General features: G+C 48.0%; 2 protein-coding genes across 3 annotated transcripts in view; both read right to left on the reverse strand.

Annotated features, from left to right (window-relative positions):
* Positions 1 to 1,373: 1,373 nt before the first annotated feature.
* Positions 1,374 to 6,629, reverse strand: LOC135824662 (4-hydroxyphenylpyruvate dioxygenase-like). Its single transcript, XM_065337381.1, has 5 exons — positions 5,851 to 6,629; positions 4,831 to 5,020; positions 4,424 to 4,575; positions 3,100 to 3,212; positions 1,374 to 2,495 (listed from the first exon to the last, which is right to left on the reverse strand). The coding sequence occupies exons 1-5, from the start codon at positions 6,517 to 6,519 to the stop codon at positions 2,219 to 2,221; spliced, it is 1,401 nt and encodes a 466-aa protein (XP_065193453.1). The 5' UTR covers positions 6,520 to 6,629; the 3' UTR covers positions 1,374 to 2,218.
* Positions 6,630 to 10,336: 3,707 nt separating this feature from the next.
* Positions 10,337 to 20,868, reverse strand: part of LOC135824851 (klaroid protein-like) — a 19,602-nt gene continuing 9,070 nt past the window's right edge. For both annotated transcript variants that reach the window (XM_065337576.1, XM_065337575.1), the window contains 15 exons: positions 20,573 to 20,615; positions 19,933 to 20,042; positions 19,681 to 19,785; positions 18,879 to 18,992; positions 18,544 to 18,657; positions 17,958 to 18,245; positions 17,330 to 17,641; positions 16,405 to 16,432; positions 15,634 to 15,699; positions 15,196 to 15,242; positions 14,786 to 14,870; positions 14,521 to 14,633; positions 13,492 to 13,659; positions 12,751 to 12,843; positions 10,337 to 12,377 (listed from right to left, as the gene is read on the reverse strand). In XM_065337576.1, coding sequence (XP_065193648.1) covers positions 12,252 to 12,377; positions 12,751 to 12,843; positions 13,492 to 13,659; positions 14,521 to 14,633; positions 14,786 to 14,870; positions 15,196 to 15,242; positions 15,634 to 15,699; positions 16,405 to 16,432; positions 17,330 to 17,641; positions 17,958 to 18,245; positions 18,544 to 18,657; positions 18,879 to 18,992; positions 19,681 to 19,785; positions 19,933 to 20,042; positions 20,573 to 20,615 — 1,812 coding nt within the window. In that variant the 3' untranslated portion in view covers positions 10,337 to 12,251. The remainder of the gene's footprint in view (positions 12,378 to 12,750; positions 12,844 to 13,491; positions 13,660 to 14,520; positions 14,634 to 14,785; positions 14,871 to 15,195; positions 15,243 to 15,633; positions 15,700 to 16,404; positions 16,433 to 17,329; positions 17,642 to 17,957; positions 18,246 to 18,543; positions 18,658 to 18,878; positions 18,993 to 19,680; positions 19,786 to 19,932; positions 20,043 to 20,572; positions 20,616 to 20,868) is intronic.

Raw genomic sequence — 20,868 nt, forward strand, 5'->3', positions numbered from 1 at the left:
ATTTGTGATCTTAGAGTGTGTTGAAGCGGGGTGTATGAAATGTTCAGAGCGAACGCTAGCTTGCGCTGCTACTACACACAGGGTGACAGGTCACAGGTCAAACTGTCGAGTCGATGCACAAGCAGATCGGTGATCACACGAGCAGTCCTGACTGCAACAAAAATTCTAACACCGCCGGATTGTCAAGGGGATTCTGGCCAAAGTCGCTTGAGTTTAGCCAACTAGAGCGCAATCTGGTGGGGGTTTGTGCAAAGTTCGCTAGAACTTGGACGTATTGGGTGTGATTCGTGCGCTTTTCAGCGTTCCGCGTGCAACAAAAATTTATTAATTATGGGTGAAAGTCGCAAGAATTTCTAGAAGAGACACAGCTCAGGTGACATATCCCGTCACTGGCGTCAGACCAGATGTGTCGACATGCATTCGAAATCGCTCCCTTGCTAGGCCTAGGCTATAGGCCATGCAGGCCTGACACTTGACAGGTGTCTTGTTGTTTCAGCACGTGGGCCATGGGCCATATATAGCATGGGTGCGATGGGGGTCCATTGGGGGAGTGTGAGAGGTCACACAATACAATGAATTGTGTGACCTCGTGACGTTTTGTTTTGCCCAAGTAAAAAAAACGTTCACTGCAAGTAAAGGAATGGAACCAGGGTCCAGTCCAGGGACCTACAGTACGGAGTCATCATGTAACTAAAATAATAATACACTTTTGTACCTCTCCGTATTCACACCAAACTACTAAAGAGGCTGGGATTGCACCTCTCAACAGCTTGCAAGGCTGAAGAACACACACATACACACATGCCACAGCGACAGCACAAAACGAGTCCTCGCCACACTTGCTCCTCAGACTGATGGTTAGCGTCATATAAGCAGAAGCACTAACTCAGTCACACATGTCATGTTATCCACACTGCACTCTGCAGTGCTGGATGGATAACAGTACCACACTGCAGACTACAGCTAGGCCAGGGAGAAGTCACGGTAATTGCACTCCTCACTGCTACAACCTACATACAGTAGAGTCACATGCCAAAGTACTGAGAGCCCAACAAAGTCCAGCCTGAACGCCACCGCCAAAAGTTTAAAACAACTGCAGTGTTGGTTTTCTGGCAGAATCTGGGAGTAGATATGATCCAGTGCGAATTGTTTCTAAGAACGTGCTATAACAACCGGCAGCCAGATTGCTGAAAAATAAGAATGTCCCAGGCTACCTGCTCTGCAACAACGTTCTTGGGCCGGCTTGACGCTACAGCAGGGAGTCCTAAAATTACAACTCCCTGCTCTACAATACTGGACAAATCAGTCACACATCCATGACGAGGGAAAGTAGAGAGACCACCGGAGCAAGTACAAGTAAGGAGATCTCAGTACAATTGAGCAATCGTTGTAAGGCCATCTCAATACGAGCGAGCAATCGTTGTAAGGACATCTCAATACAATTGAGCAATTGTTGTAAGGATATCTCAATAGGATTGAGCAACCATTGTACCTGTAGCAATCGCTGGTGTGAATTAAATACTGCAAATCGGGAATAGAATCGATTCATGGGGGTTCGATATAGGGTCTGGTAACATAGCGAGGTAGCAGCAGCAACGCAAAAATAGAATAAATAGAATAAAAAATAAACCTACGACGGCGCATGCAAAAAGAGTTTGCAGCGCGAGGACACTTTCTCCGCATGCATGAGGAGGTCTGGTGAGTCAAGCTTGTTCAGCGCTGGAGTTTCTATCACCAGCAACTGCAGGTGAATGTGAACAGGGTGCGTAATAACACTCTGCCCACATTCCGGCCGACTAAGTGTGAATTCGGCGGAGCTATCATTGAACTGGTTTTGCGGACTAATCATGGCGTGTTTACTGCACTCAGCTAGAACCGATGACATCGTGATGACGTCATTATCATCAGCACAGACTGTGGATGACGTCATTATCATCAGCACAGACTGTGGATGACGGCACTATCAACAGCACATACTGTGAATGACGTCATTATCATCAGCACATACTGTGGATGATGTCATGATCATCGGCACGGACTGCGGATGACGTCATAGCGCGTGGGGTATCACCGCTACATGGCACGATCTAGGTTAGGACAACGCTGTTGTTGCGCACTCGTGCACGGGTCAACGGCGTCCTTGTGAATCACAGCGGTCACAGAAACACACGCACGGCATCACGTGACATCACAGTGGTTGGAAAACACGCACGGGATATCACGTGACGTCACAGTTCACCACGGACGGCGACGAGTGCACAGACGCCATGCATGCCGATGTTGATGATGCCGCTGTTGTTGCTTTTGCCGTTGCAGTGGTGGCTGCGGTGGTGATGGTATGCTGTTGCTGCTGGCGGGCAAAGTGCTGCTGCAGTGCGCGCCAGAGGGCAGTAATGTTGCCGGCACCGAACCCTGTAGCGCCGACACGTTGGATGACCTCGAGGAAGAACGTCGACTCCGAGAAGAGCGGCTTGGTGAAGGCTTGCATCAGATACCTAAGCCAGAAGAACACAGTGTACAGTACGGCAGGCAGTTCAAACACCATAACACCATAACAGAACGACTGCCTCAACAACGCAATGAAGAGAAGCGCCCGCGTTTCCCACAATCCGCCACCACATAAGCCAATGAACCAAAGAAGGGAAAGGAGTCGAGCCAGTACACACACACACACACACACACACACACACACACACACACACACACACATACCGTAATTCCGCGCATATAAGCCCATGGGCATATATCCGGATATAAGCCCACCTCCGTTTTTAAGCCCATGGGCTAATATTAAATAAACAGACACAAATGCAACTCACATGTCAAGTACTTGTAGAATTTTTCACAAAACGGACTCTTCCTACCATGGTACAGCAGGTCAGTGCAGTTTACCAGTAGAGTATGGTAGACTGACCATGAGCATGGACTTGTGCTTTTTCGTGAACCTTCAAAATTCGAATATTGGCCCATGGGCTAAAAAACAAACATGTTTTACTGGATATTTTATCCCCAAACTGCATTGTTTCACATATAAGCCCATGGGCTTATATGCGCGGAATTATGGTATACACACACACACACAGAGTACAACTTCCTCACCTTGATTCCCCGAGAACGTTTTCTTCAATATCCAGCAGTATGTTGCTATGTTCCAGCTTAGACAAAGTGTCTCCCGGCAGCGAAACGCAAGATTGAGTGACCAGATCGTGACACTGAACACAACATTGCATACAAACACACACACACACACACACACACACACACACGTGGACATACATGTACACACACATGCATGGATGCACATGCACACACACACACACACACACACATTATTAGTTCATGACACATGACATACTTCAAAGAAGTATATAATATACTGTAATTTCACAAATTTTCGGTGTACAGTCGACCTACCCTTATAACGATAACCTCTATAACGATATTTTTCTGCCAAGCCAAATCACTCCATTGACTTGTGTATACAATGCCTTACCTCTATAACAATATTGCTATAACGATATTACCCCTATAACAATATAAAATGGGCTGACCAATCGACATTTTCCATTTTATAACAATATCTAGCAGGGAATACTGTAAATCAACAAATTTTGGCCGGTGAGAAACTTTGGCCGATCTCCAAATGAAACTTTTGGCCGTGATCAAACTTTGGCCGATTGGGGTTCAATCTTGCATCCTTTGACTCCGTGACAAACTTTGGCCTGCGATTTACTTTGGCTAGTTGGCACCAAGCAGCGAAATTAAATCGCCAGCGAAAATTAGTTGATAAACAGTATGTAGAACTCACTATCCAGGTAGGGCAAGCTTCACTTGACAAATCACTGGGACATGACGAAATGCAATGGGGGCACCAGTGGGCACCTTGCTGTGTACACAATGTGATTGTACGTCAGTTTTTATGATATGAAGGGTGTAAAAAATGAACAAAATCCATGCATTATGACGTGTGTGTATGAAATGAACCAGTTACCCCTATAACAATATTACCCTTATAACAATATTTCTTGGTCTGCCGCAAATATCGTTATAAGGGTAGGTCGACTGTACCTAAAATTTCTGTTCACCTAACCTGGCCTTCTGCCCTCATACCGAAAACAATGAGTACCGAAAATTTCTGAAATTAGAGTATGCAGTACTGTCGGGTTCGGGAGAACAGGGGGGGCATGTGGCCTCGGCCGTTCTTATTTTTCATGTACAGCTAAACACATGGACAGACAGACAGCCAAACGTACGGACAGACAGACAAACAGGTGGACAGACATCCAAACCCATAGACAGACAGCTAAACCTGCGGACAAACAGCCAAACTCATGGACAGACAGCCAAACCCATAGACAGACAGACATCCAAACCCATGGACAAACTGGTGGACAAACAGGTGGGCAGCCAGCCAAACACCTACCTGCGAGTAAAAGTCTGGCGGAATGAAGATGAACTGGGCGTGTGCCTGGCGCATTGTCTCGATGGTTGAGAAGATATCGCGTGACGTGAGACCAATGTGCTGGATTCCCGGGCCGCCGTGATCGTTTAGGAACAACTGAACCTGGTTAGCTCCTGGACAGCAGCAGTGTGGGGGCAATCAGAACAAGAAACACAGTAATAGCCTCAGCATCACCACCACCAGCTTGACCACCAACAAAAACAGCAGCAACACCACCGCCAAGACCAATGACAGGCGCACCAGACACAGCAGCAACTGTAGGTGCGTGACAAAAACCTGGGTGCGGCTCATACTCAAGTGCGGCTTATCGGGAAATACGGCACTTCAAAAACAAAACAAAAAAACTGCTCCAATCTATCCAAACATACCGTCAGTGAGGGGCTCAGCAAACACTAGCTTCACGCCAAGATGGCGATCAGATGATGATGATGATGACGAAGATGATGACGAAGATGAATTGCTTGTTGATGATGTCATTGTTGATGTCGTTGGCGGGGCATTGCGCTGGTCTGGTGCCAGTACAAGTTGGGATTCTCGACAGCGGAAATAGTCCATTGCCTAGTCCAGACAGACCGACATACACACACACATACATGCAGACATACATGCAGACACAGACACACACACACACACACACACACACACACGCATACACAATTACACAAACGCGTCATGAGCACTGTGCAGAGAAAGGCTAAGCTGCATCCATCAGATATCACTCCCACCAAGGCTAACACAACCACACACGCACACACACACATACACACACCATGCACCATGTATACGCCCGTCGCAAGAGAAGCACGCAAATCTGCAAATGCACTGGATGTGCACCCACAGATTTTCTCTTATAGCAACGATAGCGGACAAGATCTGAATGAGACAGATCAAGATTAGCACCAGATAACTGTCCAATCCACACAACCTGCCATGTGAATCGACCACCAATGCACACCTGGTCTACACCACACGGAGTACATCGGCATAAAACGGCCAAGACAGTCACCTACACACACCCTACACTTGCTGGGGTAACCAGCATAGACAGCACGCTGCTTTGATAGAAGCAGACACTAGATGCACTGGCACCTTGAAGTGAAATTGGAGTTACTGTACCACCAGCCTCGGCTACTGAGTACTGGGAACCCAGAGCCAACAGATATACCAACCACCTCAGCCATGAAAGCTATTATAGTAACGACACACTGGATTGTAGAGCCGAAACTAGTCTAACTTCCAAATGAACAGACACACACACGCACACACACACACATACACACGCACACATACACACACACAAATACACACACACACGCACACATACACACCCACACACAAATACACACACACACACACACACACACACACACACACACACAGGTGTGTACCTTTAGACGCATGCCAACGCTTCCTGCGGCCGAGTCAACAATGAACCCGCGCTCAGCTTCCTCTGCCTGGTTGATGCTGAGGCGCTGAAAACCCAAACAGGTAGAAAACCACTGCACGCACTCGTCCAGCATCCCTCGATGACAAGCATACGTCACGTGGTCACATCCATACGTCAACTCGTTTCGGCTGCATTCCAGCGAGCGCTGTTCCTGGCATGTTTCTCCAGTCCTGGCTGTTTCGCAACAGCACGCCACGTCCTCATACTCGGGTAAGAATACACCGTTATAATCCGTCGTGTTCACGAATTTTAGAGCGCTGTTGCCGAACGGTGTTCTGATTTCAGCCACTTGCACACGACCAAATCGATCCTCAATATTGGTTGGTGCCACCAAAGGCTCACCTCCCGCCCGAACGGCCCGTTCGAATGCTTCTGTTACATCTTCCACAATAAAACAGAGAGACGCTACCGTGTCCACAGGGTACAGGGAATGCCTTTCGCGGAACAGAAACACCGTCCTTTCAGATCTGACGGCAACATGCTCAGATTTCTGCGCGAACGCTCGAAATCCAAACGTCGAACAAAATTTATTGGCTGAGCTTGCAGCACCTCTGCATAGGACCTCGACGTGATGGAGATCCACGATAGATGAACAGCTGCGTTCAGTCATGGCCAAGAAACATCCCAGGCACTCAGCCAACACAACTCACTCACAGCAAGGCTGGATCAGTTTCCAAAGTCCCCAATACAAATCAAGAAAACAAAATAAAAAAGCTGAGATATCCACCTTCTTTCAATCTTTGATCTTCCGATTGCATGATTTTTTTCTGATTTCGCAACCTGCTTGAACTCCATGGCAACACACCGAACATTTATTTTTTCGTTATTTTCACGTGACGTGGCACGTGCTTGGTACGTGCACGCACTGCCACGCAGCGCAGAATAGTTTTCGAAAAAGGGCGGGAATAGTCACGTGCCCACGTGGTCCGTTTTCGAAAACAAGTCTAAACAAGTGGAAGAGTGAAGTTTTTGTTTTGTTTGCTTTTGAAATCTTCTCATGAGCACGAAGACTTTGTCTTTCAGTTTCTTTGCAGTTTCGTCTCCTTCTTTGAAGAAACGTGTTGCTTCTGAGCCGTCAAGATGGCGTACGAGGTGACCTGTTCGCTGTACTCAATGATTGTAGCGCCGCTGCTGTGCCAAGTAATTGGTATGCTGTGGTACGGCCCGCTGTTTGGTAGCCAGTGGATGGTCGAGGCCAAGGTGGCGCAGCCCAAGTCTCCGCCGGTCCTGCCGTTCGCGCTGACCATCGTGTCCAACTTCATCACGGCGTTCCTGATGATCAACATCCATCACATCCTCGGAGTGGCCACGCTTCAGCAGGCATTCCTCGTTGCCTGGGTTTACTGGGTAGCCACCGTGTCGCTGCGCATTCCTCACTACGCCTTCTCGGCCAAGTCCCTTCGCCTGTTCCTCATCGACAGCGTGTTCGATGTAGTGATTTCCATTGCTGTGTCGGCTGTTGTGTTCAAGCTGCACGCGCTCAAGCTCTAAACGAAAATGGTGACGTTCCACGTGCTGCATCGTACATGCACTTGCATCGCCCGACACACCCAGGCCCGAGTGAGTGTATTCGAGTGCCTAGTGTTTTTCGATGACGTCATGACTTCAGTATTATTCCATAGATGTGCTAGGTAGCTGCAAACATATTCAGGTTCCCAGTCCGTTACGATTACTGAGTATAGTGCATACATGTACATGATTTTACACACCTTACACAGTATTATCAAGAGTCCATAAACAAGAGTATGCAACTGTGATCTCTTTTCTATGGGCCAGATGCGCGGCGCGCTGCCTTCATTACATCATTCAGCTGCAGTCCGCGCCCTGCGGAAAATCAAACACCACACTTCCCCTCTGGTTTGAAATGAACTTTCGTACGGAACTGGAGTTCACGCGCCAGAATTTAGAGATAGCGTAGGTACTGGAACGAATCGAACAAAAACGGATGGGCTCGTACGAGAAATTGTGAGTTTGAATGCATGCTTTCAGAGCGTGATGAAGGCAAGTTACGTAATGAAGGCAGCGCGCCGCGCACTGACCCATAACCACAGTTGCATACTCTTGTTTATGCACTCTTGGTATTATGCATGGCTGTACTCGTGCTACAAGCGCTAGTGCATGCATTGCGATGGAGATAATACGTACCTATGTCATATGTGTCACTGTCTGTCACGGCTCTCAGCTCTGTACTCTAGATCTACCCTGCTGTATGTTTGTGTAGAGTGTGTCTTGTGACCCTGTAAGCTGTAACTGCATAACAGCGTTGTAGCGATTCCTTGATGACATACCACGTTTTTGTTTGTCTGAGTTGTATTACATCATTGCTAGTATTCATACAGAACAGTGTTCTAGTGATCAGTGATCACTCCCTCACCAGTTTGATGTGATGTCATACTGTCAGCTACAGTACCGTAAAGTACCGTTGATCCTCCCCCTCTCTAATCCCCCCCCCCCCCGTCAATTTTCGACTTGTGAAGCGACCGGCGTATACAACGAAATACGATGTTGAACCGACGCATGCACTGCTGTACACAATATGTCCCAATCCAAGATGAAAATGTGCACAATTCAGCACATCGAGTCTGATCCTCCGCGTTGTTGTACATCGTACTGCACTTGACAGCCTTGATCTAATTTCCGCCCCCTGCCGAAAACCCAGGTGGGAAGCGACATGGCGTGGGGGGGGGGGGGGGGGATCAACGGTATTTTACGGTACTGTCAGTAGAGCCGTGTGCCCAAGAACGTTGTTTCCAAGGGGTTGGCCTGGAACGTTCTCATTTTTCAGCAGTCTGGCTGCATTCTTATAGCACTTTCTTGGAAATAATCCGTACTGGATCTTGGGCTCTGCGTTCTCTACTACCGTAAAGTACTGTTGATCCGCCCCCTGTCGATTTTCTACCTGTGAAGCGACATTGGCGTACACAACGAAATACAATGTTAACCGACGCATGTTCTGCTGTGCACAATACATGCGAGTGCAGGATGAAAATGTGCACAATCCAGCATTCCAGGTCTGATCTTCTGCTTTGTTGTACATCGTACTGCACTTGACAGCCTTGATCTATTTCCTGCCCCCTGCCGAAAACGAGCTGGGAAGCGACACGGCGTGGTGATGGGGGGGGGGGGGGGGAGATCAAAGGTACTTCATGGTATAAGACTTCTTGCCTTGCCAACTAGAAGTTCTGGCCAGTGAAATTTAAATTTGACCTGAATATAGCTACAGCGCTAAACCCGGTCGCTACAGGACACTACTGTAGTGCATGCACTACCGTGCACACTGCAACACACTACCGTGCACACTGCAACACACTACCGTGCACACTGCAACACACTACCGTGCACACTGCAACACACTACCGTGCACACTGCAACACACCGCTACTGTCTACTGTCCTCGTAACGGTGGATATCTCTCGCCAGCATTTTTTAAAAAGCTTCCCACGAGATTGGGCTGTGTTGGATGCGTTGTATTTTCTACATAATAGACACCCTTAGCAAAAAACGTTATGTTGTAACGGTATTATCGTAAGGGGGAAAATACCGTGATTCGGGTTCGACCATTAGCAAGATGCACGCTATTTTTAGTACGCTGTTGCCACGAGAATAGCTTTGATCTCGCGCGGTACAACCATTTTTGTCACCATATACGCTATACAAGGTGAAATGCGTACGGACTATGCAATATTTGGCCAAAACACTTACCGTTGGTCACAACGATAAATCAGCCCCCATAACGTTTATACGCTGCAGCTTCAACGCTATTTGGGTGATCAAGGTACGAGTACCGTAAAAAATAGCGTTACCGTTGTTTGCTAAGGGTGTCTATTATAATATAATTATGTCTGCAAAACGGAGATCGAGAGAGAGAGGGTGAGTGTGTGTGTGTGTGTACCGAGTCTACTACCGACATCATCCCCAGCTTTGAAGTCGATGCTCTCAACGACCTCGGGATATTTTTTACAAAAACACACCATTCTGACGGCACAAAGCAGCAAGGCAGAGTAATAGAGTATGTGATGGGTTCCCTAGTCTGTATGTACATTCAGTAGACAGTAGGACTGCACACCATCGGCATCATGAGCATTCCCGTGGCTATGCTGTGTTTTATACGGTGTGTGTGGTACTGCTGACAGGAATACCAGCTCTCTTCCTGACATGCGGGCGAACGGGGTCTGGGCTATAAGAAAGCCCAGATGTGTGTGTGTGTGTGTGTGTGTGTGTGTGTGTGTGTGTCCCATAGACCAGAGACTCTGATGAAGAGATTGCACCGCAGTCGGCAGCAGCACTTATGCATGGATAATAATCGAGTACATAACCCCATGTGCTCTTGCCTTGGTGATACGGAGAAAGGCAAGGACCAGGGAGTAGTAAAGTACCGGTATTTTACTACTCCCTGGCTAGGACAGTGGCAGCAACAACAATACACATCGAGGTGTGACGAGCCAACACTATCAACTGGTGTGGGAGAAGAAAGAACATAATTATTATGCACGTCACCCTGTTGTCTAGAGACAATGCGAAAATATAATGCGGGTGATTCTCGGAAAGAAAAGTAACAAATTTCGTAAAGAGACGCAGACACAAGCGGACAGAGCTGAAGACGCGCTCGTCACAAGGAAACACTGACTATTTAACTAGATGACCAAAGCAACTCACCCGCCGCATACAAGACGCTAACGGACACAACGAGTGCAGGGCGTCCTTCGTGAATAATTATGAAAATTATAGAATCATCAATATTTGAAATTACATCCGTCCAAAAGCTAAGCTTGGCAAAAAAACTAGAAAACATCACAAGACTGCTCACACAGACAACCAATATGCATGTGTTGCCTGATGCATTGGGTGCCAAGGAATACATCGTACAGAAACAGAAGACCACGCGACATTGCGGTGCAGGGCGCCGGGAATCCGCCGCAAGTAGAAATAGCACACTGATGGGTCACTGTGAACATGTGTTGCACAATCATGAGGTCATCGTGAACGTGTGTTGCACAATCATGAGGTCATTGTAGCCACCGGAATACCATGCGGCTGCATAAGCAGAACAACGCGCATATCACCACTTGCACCAGTGACGCAAACGATGCTGGAAATACAACAGCAACCCGATGACATCATCATATCAAACACCTTGTCCTAAATGACATCATTACCTGCTGAACAGGCATACAGCAGCAGGACTGCAGGAGCAGGCACATGGAAATATGACGTCATGACTGCCGTTGTGAGACGTGGTGGCCAGGGACGGTTCAAACTTCAAACCCACTCTAACATCGTCCACTAGGAGGAGGAACCGACCGCACGCAGAACAAGCACCGGGTACTCGGCGATGTGGCAGCAACGGCACAGCTAGGAAAACGGCGGAGCATGACGGCTACTCCACCGCTAGGTACGGCATGGCATGACGACAGGGTGCCCGGCGATGGGCCGAGGTGACCGTAATATGAGTGTAGTAGGGAGTGCAGAATGTACTCTCCGAGAGAGATGACCTCAAGTCGACATGCGGTAACAGTCTCAAGTAGAATGGCAGCAGACACAGTACGTATACACAGTGGAGAGAGTGGTGGGCGAGCGAGCAACGAGGAAGACACACGTGAGAAAATTGTCGATACAAAGCTGAAAGCACCTAGAAGAGAGTACAAAGTGGACGCACGGTCTGTGAGCGTAGTAGCATAGCGTACACGGTGATCAAGCACGCCACCACACCACCACACCACCACGCCACCACACCACCACACCACCACACCACCACACCACCACACCACCACACCACCACACCACCACACCACCACGCCACCACACCACCACACCACCACGCCACCACACCACCACACCACCGCCATGCTGCTGACGGGAATAACTGAAACATACTAAGAGTCTGGTTCGGTGGCTACGGTGTAACGGTCCCTCACGGCAATCGATGCAAGTGCACAGACACACGACAGACGCATGCTCGTAGCTTCGGTTGCAGCACACATTGCTAGCAGCTACGGACAGCATGTATCGTAACGTCTTCTGCACGCGAACAAACGGAATCAGTTGCCAATACGAGTCACCAACCAACACACACATACGTGCGTGATGTCAATACAACACCAACACATTGGATCGTCCATCAGCCAAGACCCGAGTGTCCATCAGCCAATACTCGAGTGTCTGCTACTCAAATTGCACGCACTCCAGTCAAGCAGTAGAGGTTGCCTGGCAGCCTTGATCAATGGCTAAACTGAAAAGTCCCATATCACAAAATATAATGTCTCGGCTATCACACACTTGCTGTGTTGCTGATTGGGTGATGGCGAGAGGGAGAGAGAGGGAGTGTGTGTGCGCTGGTGCAGTCTAGACGGCTACCTGCGGCTCCGAGAGGTCTCCGTGCACTCTCAGACGGTACAGGCACGTGTAGTCTGAGTGACCGTGATTGGACGTGACGTTGAAGCGCACGTAGCGCACGACATTTGGAGACGACTGAAAACACGCAAACAACACAATGGCAGAAGCGGATAACAGAGCAGAACTTAGCCAGCAATAGAGTGCAGGGAAAAGCATGATACATGTATATAGCCATTCTAATAGCTAGTACGAGGATACCTTGAAGAAGTCATCTGTCACGCAAAACTATTGCAAATAGTTGAAATACAAGTACCCCGCCCACCTACAACACCACATGCACGCATCCACGACACCACACACACACACACACACACACACACACACACACACACACACAGGTACACGTACAATGCTGCATACGCGCAGACACAAGCAAAATGTGCGTGCACACACACACGCACACACGCACGCGCGCACACACGTACACACACACAGTCAGACCACTAACCTGTACGGGGAATGTCTGAACAGACGGACCGTCCAGCTTGTACTCAAAGTCACCCAATGAGTCACCATCAACACTGGTCTGCTCAGAAAGAGCCTGAAAGCACAACATAGAAACAGCACCAGAATCAGAGTTAAAGAGTCAGTGCTCGTTCAGACCTCTGCCTAATGGAATTTGAACATGGACTCATCAAACATTTGTAAAGAGTATTGAGTGGCCGCTGAACTGCAAATGCTGGGCTCTGCATGGGAACATGCACTAACATACTGCTGACTCTGCTGAGAGAGGATTTGCAGCACTGTACATGTACGTAGTTTCAGAGTCACAGCGCCTTCTTTGGCCTCGACGTTTAGTCTCAACAAGTGACAGCATACCCTGTGGGAGGGATACGCTAGACAAACTCTCTCTCTCTCTCTCTCTCTCTCTCTCTCTCTCTCTCTCTCTCTCTCTCTCTCTCTCTCTCTCTCTCTCTCTCTCTCTCTCTCTCTCTCTCTCTCTCTCTCTGGCTCTCTCTCTCTCTCTCTCTCTCTCTCTCTCTCTCTCTCTCTCTCTCTCTCTCTCTCTCTCTCTCTCTCTCTCTCTCTCTCTCTCTCTGGCTCTCTCTCTCTCTCTCTCTCTCTCTCTCTCTCTCTCTCTCTCTCTCTCTCTCTCTCTCTCTCTCTCTCTCTCTCTCTCTCTCTCTCTCTCTCACACACACACACACACACACACACACACACACACACACACACTAAACAAACTCACGACAACAGAGAATGCCCGGGGAGCGGAGGTACGTTTGCCATCGGTGGTCAGTGAGGCTGGTATGTGATCGACGGATACGTGTGTGACGCGGATGTCAGCCGACAGGATCAGAGTGATGTGGCCGCTCGTTCCACTCAGGGGCCAGCAGTTGCCGGGCAGGATTTCCGGCTGAGCACGATACGAATATTGGAGACAGCACACAGCACCAGACAAAACAAAGAACATGACTGTACAAGAAGAAAGTGATGCAAAAATCACTACAGACATGGGAGGTTTAGCCTGGAAATACAGACATGGGAGGTTTAGCCTGGAAATACAGACATAGGAGGTTTAGCCTGGAAATACAGACATGGGAGGTTTAGCCTGGAAATACAGACATGGGAGGTTTAGCCTGGAAATACAGACATAGGAGGTTTAGCCTGGAAATACAGACATGGGAGGTTTAGCCTGGAAATACAGACATAGGAGGTTTAGCCTGGAAATACAGACATGGGAGGTTTAGCCTGGAAATACAGACATGGGAGGTTTAGCCTGGAAAATTGTGGAATACAGCACCACAGTAGGTGACATGCTGCTCTACGTTTCGGGAAAGCGACGCGAAGAATCCTGGAAACTCTCTTCGCGTTCCCGGTACGTAACCCGCTCTGCTCTACGTTCACGTAGAGAAATCACGTGGAACGTATACTGGGAATTTCCCCTGCCAAATTTGGCAGTCTTCTACTTGCATTCGAAAATGATACCCAGCAGATCCATACACAATTTCTTTGCGCGTGCCACAACCATGACAACGTAGAGAACCTTGTCTACACGTAGAAATCTGGACCCAGAATACGCGAAACCGTAGACTCTAACCCAGACACCTGCTCTCTACGTGATCTCTCTACGTTTCATGTATAGCAGAAACTTTCTGATAATAAACCTCCGGCCCATGCCAAATATGACAGTACAGGATACATACAGAGGTGCGAAATCTCAAATCTACTAACGTTCACTCTTAGCATTGCATGCCTACAGAGTGCCACTACTCACCGAGATAGCCAGACGTGGCGGATAGGACAATGAGAAGAGACTGAATCCGAGCAACTTCATGCGCACACCGGGATCAAATGACGGCGATGTTCCTTCAATGAACACTTGGCCACCTGGAAACGAGATGGAAATGAGATGGAATGACGAAAAGCGAGGTCAACACAGCCTCTACTCAACACCTGCACATCCTCAAGCACACATACATGTACACACACACACACACAGAGACACACACACACACACGCACACACACGCACACACTAACCCTGTGCTTCCATGGCGTAGTCATAGCGACCAATACGATCGGCTGCATACTCGTCGATGGACGTTGTTATCATCTCAGATACGTCCTGAAAAAGAGGGAGAGAAACGAAATACGGGGATGGCATCCAGGCACGGTTCAGCATGCGCTGTATAGTTCAGCATGTGCTGCATTTGATGCTTTGACACTTGAAGACAAGGCGTTCCTATGGATGCACAGACGCCAGCATGACAGACACTCATGTGCGGCTTGTGAAGGATCCCTCCCTTTAGTAGTGGAGTGGTCTAGGCGTGCGCCAAGAAGCGAAAAGATCAAAGACCGCTGGCTACACTTCAGTAAACCCAGTGACGAACGCCTCTGAGGCAGCAACAATGGCAGTGACAGCATCAGCAACAGAACACCCATGAACTTACGTCACGAGTAAGGCCATCTTTACTTGCTTCACGCACTGCTTGACCAGCTGAGGGTGTTACAAAAAAAAGAGAGAGACACACACACAGAATTTTACTCAAGGCGTACACTGTTGCAAAGTATAATCTTGTGATACGTGCAGCAACAGGAGCAACTCTCTTTGCCAGTAAGCCGTACGGTACGTCTGACAATGTCAGTGCTGCTACTAATTGTTTCATCCCTACAACCAGCAATGTTGTTGATACCAAGTCGGTTGTTTTTGATGCAGCAGTAGTACAATGTCATGGAAGACTTCACTACTTGTTGCCGGATCGTGGGCAACACCAATGATTAATGCTTATGGCGAATGCTGATGGTCAATGTGTAATGCTGACGGCTAAAAAAAAAGGCCAATGCGTAATGCTGGTGGGGATTAGTAGCACACGGTACAATACACTTACGCTTCTCTTGTGCAGCGGCAGTCACTGGCAGTGTGGCAACCTCTTGCTTGACCAGGTCCCGGAAATCTACACCCACAGCAGCACCAGCAACAGTAATGACAACACACAGCAGCAGCAGGGAGAATAAAGATTCGAAACAGCAGCAACAAACAACAGCAACAGCGACAATGACAAAAGACAAAAAAACACAGGTCAATGAGACAAACGAGGGTGCATAGGATGATAATAGCATTACGAATATCATCAGGTCGCATCGTTCTTGGAAATCGTGCTTCACTGCACCACTGATAATAATTACAAATCAAGAACTCTATGTTCATGAGTGTAACACATCACTCAACAGCACTGTGCCACAGCTTTCGCAGACACTACTAAAATAAAATACAAGAACTCCATGAGGTTTGGTGCACAGGAAGCAACAGTAAAGACTAAGAATATCTAGCAAGACCGCCCTTGGCCTACGGTCAGAGCTAGTTGCACAACAGTGCAATAGTTACACCCTACCATAAACAAACTCTAAACATCTGCAAACAGTATCCAGGTGTTGGCCACACCAGCACTAGCATTACCAGTACCACCATCACCACCACAACCATCACCACAACCATCACCACAACCATCACCACTACCAGCACTACCACCACCACTACCAGCACCACCATCACCACTACCATCACCACTACCAGCACCACCATCACCACTACCATCACCACTACCATCACCACCATCACCACTACCATCGCCAGCACCTGACATAACAACTACGCTTACCTGAAGACAACAGGTCCAACAGTTGTTGCTGTACACAACAACAACGAAGACGACGACGACAACAGCACCGCCACCAAGAACAAGAACAAAATGAGAAAAATAACTTTAATTGTCTGCGTAGTCAGCTATGGGATATCCTTTTTCGTAATCCGTTTACCAGTGAATCACAGGCAACGATTTATCCTTGCAAACAAAGAGTTAGAACAGACTACTAGACGAGCCACCAACTTAGTATGTGTACTTCGAAATACAAACTACAGTCCATTCATAATAAGATGGACTTCAAGCTTTTGGCCATAAATGGGTCAAACTTTGATTTTTTCAGAATTTCTTTCTGCAAACCCCAATGGAATCCTCTTCCAATTCTGTTTCTGAAGTCAATTACTCCAAAAAGCAAGCCCTAACAAGAATAGGATACTCTAATTTCAGAAATTTTAGGTGCTCAATATTTTCGGTATATTAAAAGGGCAAAAGGCCAGGTTAGGCGAACAGAAATTTTCGGTACAGAGAAGCAGTTCCCCATTGCCTGGACTATGCGTGTAAGTGTTTGTTCGGTGTATTGAAATTTTAGGTATGAAACAGATGCACCGAAAGTACTGAAAATTAGTGAAATTACAGTATCGGCCAGGGTTTTCCCCAAAAGCACTGAAGTCGGAAAAACCATGAAAATCCAGGCCGTTTGACTCCGCCTGCAACAGTGCATTGTGCGGTTCGAACCACAGTTGAGGTACCTTTTCTGGACCCTTTTTCAAATTTCAAAATTCCGCAGCACTGTGTACAATAAAATCACGAAAACTCGCCAAATACGGGAGCTCGCCAGAGCCAGGGCCCATCTTTTTATGAATGGACCGTAGAGAGACTCATACTCCACAAACTTTAACACCCCCCACACCCACACAACACTCCAATGCCCGTTGTAAGTCACCTTGCAGTCCGGAATGGAAGAGCAGAGCGAGGCGGACGCGGTCGCATAGCGCTTGTCCAGCCATTCGTGAACGTCGCCAAACTCAGCCTCGTCCGTCGCCAAGCGCTTCACAACAGCTGCAGCAATGGCCGCCACGTCATCTTTGCTGAGAAGACTGGCACGAAGCTGAGCGGTGTCGCTCGTTACTTGCTCGGCGTTCTGCTGCTGAGAAGTTTGCAAGTTTGTAATCTGAGACGTCAGGTCAGTAAGCGATTGCTCAGAGACTTTGTCGGAAATCTGAGATGATGATTCCTTCTGTTCAGATTCAACAACCTAGGATAGGCGAAAGAAAAACAAAACAGCCGACGGACACTAAGTTTTGTCTTATCAGACGCTGACTATGCCGTGCATGCAAGAGAGAGAGAGAGAGAGAGACAGAGAGAGAGAGAGACACAGAGAGAGAGACAGGCAGACAGACACCACCAGGGCACAAAGCCACAAATGCCAGGTTGCCATCCTTCTGCCACAGCCAGCACCGGCTATTTCCCCGAGGTTGTGAAACAGCCCAACGCACCCACACCCACACCCAGACACAAACACACCCAGACACCCACACAAATACACCCACACACCAAAACAACAAGCTCACCTTCAACAGTTTCTCGACGGCATCCAGCCTATCCCGCAGCGTAGCCTCAATGGCATCAACCTTTTGCTGAACAACTTCCTCCGACACACCAGAGCTGTATTCGGTGGTGGATGCCGTTGGTGTAGCAGCAGCAGCAGCAGCAGCAGCAGCGGCGGCGGTTTCCTGTGAGATCTTGTCAAGTAAACGCTTCTCCACGCTTGCTATCTGCGCATCTAGTGATGTCTGACTGGTGCTCAACGTGGCGAGACGATCGGAAAGCTGTGCCTGACGGGTGTCCTTGTCAGCAAGCTACGGGAATACGTACGTACGTACGTGCACACACACACACACACACAAGCACACACAAATGCACACCATACATATGTACAGAGACACACAAACTCGTTGGCGCTATTCACAACGACTTACCAACACTCTAAGACCTACAGTATCCAGTTTGTCCAAAAAGAAGTAGATGATTATATGGTTGAATCGTTGATATTGCACACAGTGACATCGGACAAAGCATTGGCAGATTAGCCCCACCCCCCACACACACACATACACACACATACACACAGAGCTACAGCTACACAGAGATCCTTACCTGTTGCTTGATACTGGCTTGCAGCTTTTCCAGCTCCTGCTTTAGGTGATTGTCATGACGATCAACGGCCGCACTCTGCTGAGTGGTCACATGATCCTTCAACTGTGCCTTGACCTGTAACCATGGCAGCAATAGCAGTAGCAGTAGCAGCAGCACTATCAGAGTTGGAACCAGCACAAGAGTGATGCCTATATTCGTCTACGGAGTCTCCACTAGCACGTCAGTCGGATACCGAAGGAAATATTCGCAACAACTAAGGCTTGAGAGGAAGAGATAGAGAGTGCCAGTGGGGATGGAGAGAGAGAGAGACCCGCCCAAATAACAAAAAGCCTCACCTCTGTCGACTTGCTATCAATAGTGGAAGAGAGACGCTTGTCCCAATGTTGATGTGCCCGAGTAGTTGGTTGTGTCAGCACTTTCATCACAGCTTCCTCAACATCAGACAACAGCTAGTACACAGAACACGGACAGAAATCAAAACCACTACTGTAAGTCAACCAATATTCGGAGCTATGATGAAGAAAGGAAAAGGACAACATGTACGAGTTATGACAAACTGTCCACCAACGTAACCAGATCGTATACAGTCAGCGAGTGAGTGCAACATGTTGTCCTTTTCCTTTCTTCATCATAACTATATTGGCTCACCATCCGAGTTCAAAATATTCGGAGCATATTTATTTTAGGCTATTTTCGGGCCTGATCATATTTGGCCGAAAATTTGTTGCAGCCGAAATTTTGTTTTGCAAGGTTCAGTGTGACAGTGCATACAGGCAGCAGCAGTACAGGCCAAAACGTATTTAAGCCCTGGGAGGCCGAAAATTTGAATGCGCCCGAAAATGTGCAGACTTACAGCAGTTGAATACACACGAACTCCTCGCTGTGCACTAACAGACAGTGCATGTTTTGTTACACATAGCCAGTACTACCAGTACTACTGCACAAGCAGGAAGTTTAGAAGGTGAATAATTTCCTGACTGCACGCGTTCACTTGGTTTACATGCTCCAGTACACAGTCTGGCTCAATATAATATTTTTCAACATACAGTACAGGGTCACATCTGCTAACCGGGCACATGCAGAATAACATGCCTGTCAGTGGCCAGTGCCAGTGCTGACAACGACAACGCAACTCACTTCTTTATGACTAGACTGGATGCGTTGATCAACCTGCTGTGAGTGTTCGCGTAGCTGTGCATTCATTACGCTGGTGATGATCCTGCGCAGCTCTGCTTCGCTGACCTGCACATACACACACACACGTACACACAAGCGTACACACAATAGGAACATAAGCGAAACGACGTAATCCACAACCACAAAAACGTGAGCAACTTCCACAGCACTGCCACAACACCAGTACCGCCACCATCACAAATAATCACATACATTTGATGTTGAGAGATTGGCGATGCTGTCCTGAACAAGGTCTTCAGAAACAGCTGGTGCTTGTGTCGTTGGAGTTGCTGATTTCTCTACGCGTGACAAGAATGCGATGCCTGACAGAGAGAGAGAGAGAGAGAGAGAGAGAGAGAGAGAGAGAGAGAGAGAGAGAGAGAAAGAGAGAGAGAAAGAGAGAGAGGAGGGTTAACTGAATTTTAGGTATGTGTTGCGAATACAAGTTATAAAACATCAAGCTATTCACCAAAAAGACAAAGGTTCATAGGTTTCCTTACACCCTTGCACAGGAAATCGGGGACAGGCATGAGATGTGGTGAAGTGGTCATCCAGTAAGTCATAAAATAATCACCACCAGTCTATAATCTGCAATGCCAAGTCCCTGTTGCACTGGCCGGGCATATGTGTGTGCGTGTGGGCGTGAGAGCGAGGAAGGGGGGGGGGGGGGGGGGGGAGATAAAATCCACAAAACGGAGCCAGCATAGCCAACATCAAAAGACTTGAAATACACAATGCCAACACGATAAAGCAACCGAGGTGTAGTCAAGCCGCAATGAAGACTTGAAATACACAATGCCAACACAATAAAGCAACCGAGGTGTAGTCAAGCCGCAATGAAAGTCGCCCTTACCGAGAATGAAGATGAACAATGCGGCCAGAACCAATATCGCAAACTGAACAGACACACACAGACATACACACACAGACAAACACACAGACACGCACAGACACACACAGACACATACACACACACACAGACACACACACACACACACACAACTTGTAGTTGCTCACTGCCAAGCGGGTCTCCCCTTGGGAGAGGGGAGAGAGATTCAGAAGAAATGTTGGAAAGACTACTGCCAAGCGGGTCTCCCCTTGGGAGAGGGGAGAGAGATTCAGAAGAAATCTTGGAAAGATGACTCAATA

Source organism: Sycon ciliatum, chromosome 9 (assembly GCF_964019385.1).
Source record: "Sycon ciliatum chromosome 9, ocSycCili1.1, whole genome shotgun sequence".
Classification (NCBI taxonomy): domain Eukaryota; kingdom Metazoa; phylum Porifera; class Calcarea; order Leucosolenida; family Sycettidae; genus Sycon; species Sycon ciliatum.

Excerpts from the sequence above, each read along its gene's own strand:
- LOC135824662 (XM_065337381.1), bottom strand. The coding sequence starts at position 6,519 with ATGACTGAACGCAGCTGTTCATCTATCGTGGATCTCCATCACGTCGAG. Across the intron at positions 4,576-4,830 it reads TGCTGAGCCCCTCACTGACG|GAGCTAACCAGGTTCAGTTG; the intron begins GTATGTTTGGAT and ends GCTGCTGTCCAG. Across the intron at positions 3,213-4,423 it reads CGCCAGACTTTTACTCGCAG|TGTCACGATCTGGTCACTCA; the intron begins GTAGGTGTTTGG and ends TGTTGTGTTCAG.